This window comes from Anopheles stephensi, chromosome 2 (genome assembly GCF_013141755.1).
Source record: "Anopheles stephensi strain Indian chromosome 2, UCI_ANSTEP_V1.0, whole genome shotgun sequence".
Lineage (NCBI taxonomy): Eukaryota > Metazoa > Arthropoda > Insecta > Diptera > Culicidae > Anopheles > Anopheles stephensi.
In genome coordinates, this window is record NC_050202.1 from 75909023 (window position 1) to 75917564 (window position 8542).

The window sequence follows — 8542 nt, forward strand, 5'->3', positions numbered from 1 at the left end:
TCCAGTTGGTTCATTTGTTCTGGAGCATTTATACCGAAACAGTTTGGAAGGGAAAAATCAAAAATAGGCATACGCGCACTACCAACCGCACCGATAAGCAGCATCCATCCAATCGGTTCGGTCGAAATCAACCGTGCCGCGTTTTATTATATTTTTTTCATAACTCGCTCCCGCAACACACCGTTGATTAAACGTTTCCATGATTTTTTTGGTGTAATATAAATTTTGCACAAAACTTCCCGAGAATTTCCATTCCCGTACGGTACCTGGGTGCGTTGAGATGGGAGCAAAAACCAAAAAAAGCAAACCCAAGCAACTCACCCACAGCTCGTTAGATTCGTGCAGATTGATTACCGTGCTGTATGTATAAATGCGTGCCCTGTGCCGAAGCACACAGGCGACCCATCAACATTCGGCAGCAATTTTTATCGCAGTACTTTCTGCGTGAATGAACTGCTCCCTCGCAAAACAATCGGTTTTGCTACACAGAATCACCCGACAGAAGTTTGTCTGATAATTTTCATCAAATGATTCGAAGAATACTCGGTTGCTTTTCCAGCGCCGCAGCGGTTATGGGTGATACCAAAATTGGGACTGCCAATTTTTTGCGCTCCATAGGCATAAGAAAGAATCTGGTAACTCTGGTAACGAAACGTTAACAAAAAGAGAGAGAGCAAAAACCATACAAGAATTGGCAACAGAACCGCGTTCTGCCATTCAAATAAACGAACCAATGTACAAACCACATCTGTACAATAAAAAAGCGAACTTAAGATGACTTTCAGACCCAAATAATACGAGCCTTTTCATAGAGCCCATCCATAAAAGAAGCAACGGGCCCATAAACCAGGCATAGCCGAACCGGTATGGCACTCACGAAAAATCGCAAAAAGCAAGGACAATTTTTTCAATTTCATATTTTAATACTCTAAACTGATTCCAAAATAAAAGAACTTTTCTTTAAAAAAAATCAAGCACTCACCAGAAGAAACTACTCAACACATCCCGGGTTCATCAGGAAAACGTAAAAAAGACTGTTCACCAACTAACTTGACCATCGGACCAACGTCCCTTCCGGTTGTGTGCAAGTGCACCGAAGGGATTTCGCAACACCGAAATAGCGATTCCGTGTTATAACCCATAAACCCCAAGTTGAAATTGTTTTGCTCCCCTAACGAAGTATACCCGGATCCGTTCGTTCGTTACCACCGATGAAACCCCCGAATCCAGCATTCGAAATATCAACATAAACTTTATGCTTACCATTAAACACCATGGACCCCCCCCCCTTCGACCCCGTACGTTACGTTAGGCTGGTAAACTAATTCGGACTCGTGAGCCCCGGACAAGCCCGGCCGGGCATAACAACTCACGCTCGTGTTATGAGTGTGCGGCGGGCTATTGTTTTTTAACCTTTCACAGCTTTTACGACAACTTACACCGATTGGCAAAGGGTGACAAACAAAAAAGTGTCTCCCAGTGGTTGTAAAAAGCAAAAGGCTCTATTTTTTATAGAAAATTTCCATTTCAAATGATGGGCTCTCTTCCTAGTTCTCTTCTCCCGGGTTTTGTTCCTTATATGTATTAATGTTTTCTCCTCTACTTACCGATTAACAGCGAGATCAGCACGATCGAGTGTGTTTTCCACGCCATTTTCCCCACTCGGTTTGATGCTCGATTGACACACGAAAAAAAAAACGAAAAAAAATCCTGGACAGGTCACTTCTGCCACCTGGCAAAGCCGTTCAAGTTCACCACACTCGTTCACAGATTTCACCGGATTTCACTTTCTAGCCAGCCTGCTGCGCCAACCGGGTGAGAGTCGATCTTGCTTCCCGATCTCGTCTACTTGCAGCTGCACTTGCACTTCTTCACAACGGTACGCACACAGGCACACACACGCATGCATGCACGCACGCTCACACATACACACGTAAACTTAAAAGGGGATAAACCTGCTCGATTCCTGTTCGATGCGCGAGAGCAGCGGGAAACTGGGAACTGATTTTCTGCCGGATACGGTTCGATGACTTCCTTTTTAACCAACTAGTAATAAATTCACTTTCGAGCTTATGCTGAAACGGAAGCAATTCTGTTAGTAAGGATGGCCACTTCGTTGGTTTTATAATATTTTACAGTTTAAAATTATATGAAAGGATGGTAAAGTCTGCAATTTAAATTACCATAAGTGGTTTTCTCTCTCGAAGACGAGTCTCTCGCTCCACAGTTTCTAATCGAGCGAAGTCACATAAAATTGCTGCCTTCCGGTGTTAATTATCTTGGAATTGAATTATGTCGGTTGAGGGTTCACACTATAACCACTAAATTTTAAAATGCCTGTAATAAAACGTCAGCAATGAACTATTACAGTCCTTAATACTTCACAAAATTGAATAGTAAAATCTTCACGATTAGCAGTCCTGACTGATTCGTGAATCGTCCAGTTCTTCCAAATGTGTCTAGTATCGCACACCTTTTCCGGTTTTACAATCCCTCCCCTCTCTTCACGCAACACTTGTACAAAAAGCTTTGTGACCCGACGAATCACTTACAACCTGTGCTGTGCCGCATTCTATTTCATCAAACGAAACCCAGGAAGAAAGCAAAGCAAGCCGCTTACCGAAGCGGTTCGGACAACACACGTCACAGTTCCCACCGCACCAGATTGTGCGAATGGCAAAGCTGTCCCGGTCACAACCCAACCCAAAGGGAAGCCGCGTGAGAATGATGATTTTTCATCGCTCAATTGAACGGCATACGAATGCTGGAAAAGCCTTCCCGCAAATCCGATTACCAGCGAGTACAAAGAAGGGCTTAGACGATGTTGGTGACGTGAGGGGCGATCACCACACATTAGCACCAACAGCCGTGGTGTATCATCGCACACGTTACACTGTAACTCAGAAAGGGTCCGGAGAGAGAGAGAGGGGGGGGGGGGGGTTTAAAACTGGTCAGTCAGTTGCCATAGAATCCTTCTTGGAATATCCTTGCGAGCTTTGGTTCTTCGAAGAACAAAGACACCCCCATAGGGTAGATTTTTAAGGAGACAAACACCCCCCCACACACAAAGCACACAAAGCACACACGCACACAGTCCCCATGGTTCACTGGTTTACCCTAGCATTGGACGTATAGCACGGATAGAACACGGTGGGAGATGAGTGTAAACGGTCTGCTGGCACCACGCTCGCGATGTTTGTCACTCAAGTGGCCAAAACGAACTGGTGAACCGCGCACCGATGCGATCGCTACGGGACAAGTTTTACCGGCCCGCGCAAGAGCTCTCTCGTGGGGATGTGATCCCCACCGCCGCGAGAGGGGTTTGCGGCGAAGACCCCTCGTGGCGTGACAGCAGACACAGGACAGCAGTTCTTTCCACCCTTTCCTGTAAACGATCACTCGCTGCCGTTCGCACTCGCTCCCACTCGAGCCAGAAGGGCTCTGCCTGGTGTGGCTGGGAAACCATGCCGCTTTGGATGGGTCGCAAACCGAAAGAGAGGGTGAGAAAAGCGAATGGAACGGGATGAACCACACCGTAGACACAAAGTCGGGCTGCTGCATTGATGCGCCTCCCCGGCGGGGGTAAGCAGCACCAGGGCACCGTGTTTGCCTTTAAGTGATCGTGTGTTTTTGCTTTCTGTTTTCTCTTCTCCCATCCCAAAGGCGAATGTTTATGTTTGCCTACGGTTGCACCTTCTAGCGCTGCATGTCGAGAAGGTTCATGCCGTTTCCTCCGCTTCTCCGTGGCACTCCGTCCAAGGCGCCTTCAGCCTATTGCTTGCCCGATCATGATGACCGTGATGACAGCTCTTTTTTTCCTGTTTCTACTACTTCTATAATCCCTGTAATAAATAGCAAACTTTTAAAATTTGAGTCATACACAAAAAAGGACTAAACAGGCATTAAAAAATAAGCTTTAAAGGTGCGAGACGATGCTATAACGCTTGTACTGCCACTGTCCACGGCCGCTGAGTCGGCCCGGTCTCCGATGCGGCTGATTGCGTAACCCTATTTTCGCATCGTTTTCGAATGGCCAAATAAAGCCTGTGTGTTCCGTTCCTCCCGAGTTGCTCCCAGCTTCCCGAGCAGCACCCCGCCGTGATGCCAGCCGGGCTCGCAGCCTGAGTGAAAGCGAGAGTGATGACGTTCGGTCGCTACTTTGCGTTCGATCACCCGATGCGCTGCGTGAAGTGATGGGCCTGCCTAACCGCATCAAAACAGGCGTTAGTTGTAACAAATTACCAATCGGACAAAAGCATAAAAGTGTGAGCATTTACAGAAAATCCTATCCAATTTCACGGTGAGCCAGTTCGCTCGCTTCGCTGCAGACTGTGCTGCTCTCGCTCGATGGAAAACAATTAACCGGGCTGACCGGGTGATGATTGATAATATGCAACAGCGACGACACAGCGGGCACGGTATGACTCACAGCCGACCCGAACTGCACGCGGACTTTCTCGACCGCGCTCCACTAAGGGGTTTGGTTGGTGCGTATGCCCTTAAGCACAACAACCAATTTGCCATTTATTCACCGCCGGGTTTCATTTCTCGCCCGTTTACATGCAGCAAAAAGGGTGCCCTGCTTTTCGGTCGGAGGCTGGGTTGTGTAACGCAACCGCACCACACAGACACACGAATCAAAAGCTTCCACAGAAGGTCTGTGCTGCGTCTACCGCTAGTCTGCGATGGTGCTTCCTCCGATCCTCCGATTTGATTCCGTCCGGTTAGGCTGGTGAACCCATTAATGATTTGCCTTTAAAAAAAAAAAACTGCAACACAAAACCAGATTATTTACATAATCACGCACCTCAAGTAAAAATAATCAATTTAAATACCTTCCGGTTGGAAGAGGGTTAACGTTAACGCAAAAAATTCGGCTGCAGATATGTCTCTTCGCCTGCTCCAACTCGGTTCGGTTCAGTTTCTGGTGGGCAAAAATTATATAACTTCTCATTTACGTGTTCGCGTTCGAGCATCAACACCGGGGCGACGGATTCCAGTGCCATCGTCTTGAAGCATTATCCTGCTGAAGGGCAGAGACGAGCAGTGAGTTGGTTCGCTGGCTGACATTTAAAACTGCCTGCAACGAACTGAGACGCACCAAGTCTCGCAAGCGCACGCTGGAAGTAAAGTGGGGCAGCTGTAAATATGGGAACTTACATTTTTAGAATCCAGTTTACTGCACGCTTTTGCCCCTTCCCACACTCACAAGGGCTTCACCTTCGCTGCACGACATCATGCTCGCACCTATGTCTCGTCGGTCGGTCGAACGGAAAGAACAGAAAGCCCGAACACGGGTGACTGCAAGCGACGAACCCGTTCTGGCCGCGAGCGGCTCATCTCATGGGAAGCTGGCTGCATCGGCTGTTCTACGCCTGTGTGCATCCGACACGACCTTGAAACTTCTTGCAGCAGCCACCGAACCTGTGCAACCTGTTAGCGTGCGTCTCCCGCTCTCAAGCGTGCGAGCGAGCGATGAAGATTTTCTGTCCGACTGGACTTAAGCTGGAAAGGGTGGGAGAAAAAGCGACTGTTTAGTATGCATCCAGTTTGCTGCAGTAAGGTTTTTATTTCAGGAAAGCGATTGAACTTTCAAACAACCTGTGCGCGCATATGCTTTCGTACCGTATGAGGTGGCGTACGCATATTGACCTTTCCCCGGTTATATCATACGATCGGTGGACCAGCATGAGCGCTCCTGCTTTCCTTTCGATGCCCTTTTGCCCTTCAGAAAACACCCACTGACCTACTCGGTCCTACTTACTTTCCCATTCCCAGAGCTCGCGTTTTGGGCTCACCCTTTCGCTGCTGGCTGAGGCTCTACGATGGATGGTGCCCTTTGGCCCGATCAAAAGTCAACCCCAAGCACGGCTCTCGAGATGGATCTTATTCGTTCGCTTTGCTTCCTTTCGCTTTGTGATTCGTATTTAAAAAGCAATTTAGAGCACCATTAGTATTGCATTGTGCAATGTGCATTCGACACTAGCGGCTTGAGGTTTTATACAAGTTTATCTTATTGAAAGCAAAACTAAAGCGAAATCGAGTTAAAAATTACATAAAAGGTACACCTATTAAGGCTGCATATAAAAAGGCTTGTAGTTGTGTGTAATATACAATGCAATAAACTTTGAATCGCTGCAACTGCCTTAATCAAGATAAACAAATCATCTCACACACGCGCCTAATGAGATAATCGGATAACGACAGTTGAATAAACAGACGACTACCGAACTGGCGGCAACATCACCAGCCACACATTTCAACCCTCTCTTTCCACCTCATACACACACACACTTTCACCTTTCTTTTTCCCTGGCCACTAACCCCTCGTCGGCAACAACCGACCGATGATCTAATCACCGGTATAACCGGCTTTTTCCTCCTGGTCCGTGGTCGAATAAAAACGGCACAAATCGATAAGCCCATAAAGGCCAATCTGATCGTCGATTGATGATTATATTATGAAATCTGGCCGTCCTGGCGATGAGTAATTAGTGTTGCCGGGACTGCCGAGGTGCGTCCGAACAAGTTAAAAGCTTCGAAAAGTTCTTCTGTAAATCTGTAACGACAAAAGTGAAGCAATGCGGTTCGTAAACTCGGCTCTACTGTCTGTCTAAATGGTTTCCATTTAAGGGGTCATTATTTAATGGACACCCTAATGCAGGCACCCCAATGATGAGTCACACGTAATGCACCTTCGCGAAGGAAACACCCGGCCCGAAAGCAATTATCTAAGTGTGAAGAAAACTTTTCATCATACAGCTAGCAATCACCACAACACAGGCAATCAAATAGAAATTATCTGTCTGATGAACTTTGGCTGTGTTGTTGGCTCGGTTGTTCATTAAGCTAGCCGTTTTCCTTCTATTTCAATTAGAAAATTGTTTACTATCGATTACAATTGTCCTACCATTCGCTACTACACCTCGGAAGGGCTTTCTCTCACTGATAGTAACAGGCTGCGGTGGGCGTGAATTGTGTTTTGCTTTCTTCTTGCAGCAAAGAAAAGTGCCAACGGTTCGTCACCACCGTAACCCATGGCCCCCTGTAAAACTCGTCCATTTAGTCAGTGGTTAATAATTGCTATCACAATCACGCTTGACGCCTGCATTTTCGTTCCACTTAGTTGCACACCAATCATTATGCTGCCGTACGGCCGCTGCACCGTTGCGGATCATAATTATGACACGGCCGGCACGGTACGTGTCGCCCGCCCGCGATGGTCACTTTTCCTTTTCCTAATCTCATCAATCAGTTATGCCACTAGGATTCGCAGTCGTTCAGTAGCACCGAGGGGCGGGAAGTCCGCTCTTCCGGACTCCTTAACGAGGCACGCCGGTGCCTCAGCCAAAACCCCAACACCGACACCGGGGTGGACGACGACCATTGTATGCGAAATCAGCCACCCGCGAACGGTTCCGAGCACATGTTTTGTTGTGCTTACGGTTCGTGAATGTTGTCGCGAATGATAGATTAACCGCCGTCCGTTTGCCGTTCCATTTCGCCCACGGGTTCAATGACTTCGGCGGTCCGGTCCCTTGCGCTGACCGGCGTATAATGGCGTGGCACAATTGCAACGCAACAGAAAATGCATTCAAATCAAATAAATCATCATCGATGTCTGAGCATGCCGTCCTTCACCCTTGAATCCTCCCGCTACTACTTCGGTTCGGGCGACACGCCTGCATAAATTGTCGTGTCATCAAAAACTGGTGAATTATTTGATGCACATATGCATTATTCACATCGTAACCGCCCTTTGTTCAGTCCGTTCGGACCGTTCTATACCGTGTGCTGAACCGCTGAAACAAAATCAAAGTTAATGTGCCCTCGGCATACAGCTCATTTGCAATTTGCAAGCTCTGTAATGTAATCTAAATGAACGGCATCCTACGTTTAAAGGTGCTCATGTTTGTTGTTAAGCGAGCTACACACAAAAATAATATTATCTACTACAGTTGAAAGCTGCCACCTCACCCAGCGTTTGCGCAAACTTATCTTTCTCTTGGCGTTTGGCTGACGCAAGGCACAGCGCCTGTGGCTTGCGTACATGCCTTTGCTGTATCTTACACATTGTGCATTCAAAAGCGCACACATCGCGCACATGGCAAGATTGTAACGCAGATGGCTCTACGTCTGCCACTCCGCTTGTCTTCATTGCGCACACATTCAAATGTTCATGCCAGCGTTATTGTTTTCCTTTCTTTACGTGATGTTTCTTTTTGTGTGTTACAATTGCAAAATGTGGATGCGATTGCAAAGTGGAGAAGCGCACAGTGCAGAGTTTGATTAGGGTAAGTGTGGACAGCGTAGCAATCATGTTGAGGATTACTCTTCCAGAAATTGCAGCCTGAGTTTAACGATAAGGTTTCAAATACAGTTGAGTAAATTGATAAAGCTAGAAACACAAAACAAAAGTAAGTCAATAATATGCCTTAAACAACTTTTTATATCTTAAATAATCCTACTCGCGAATTGTCTAAGTAATCTTCTCATTTTCTTTCAAATTACTTTACGCTCCCATCCGAAAATGTCACAACTA

General features: G+C 46.9%; 1 protein-coding gene across 3 annotated transcripts in view; it reads right to left on the reverse strand.

Annotated features, from left to right (window-relative positions):
* The window catches only part of LOC118507673 (protein obstructor-E-like), a 45551-nt gene extending 42133 nt beyond the window's left edge, over positions 1–3418 (reverse strand). The window contains exons 1-2 of one of the 3 annotated variants that reach the window (XM_036046462.1): positions 3117–3418; positions 1608–2075 (exon numbers count right to left, since the gene is read on the reverse strand). In XM_036046462.1, coding sequence (XP_035902355.1) covers positions 1608–1653 — 46 coding nt within the window. In that variant the 5' untranslated portion in view covers positions 1654–2075; positions 3117–3418. Of the gene's footprint in view, positions 1–1607; positions 2076–2620; positions 2882–3116 lie in introns of those variants that run through there. The other 2 variants (XM_036046464.1, XM_036046463.1) reach the window with 2 other exon arrangements.
* Between the last annotated feature and the right edge of the window lie 5124 nt (positions 3419–8542).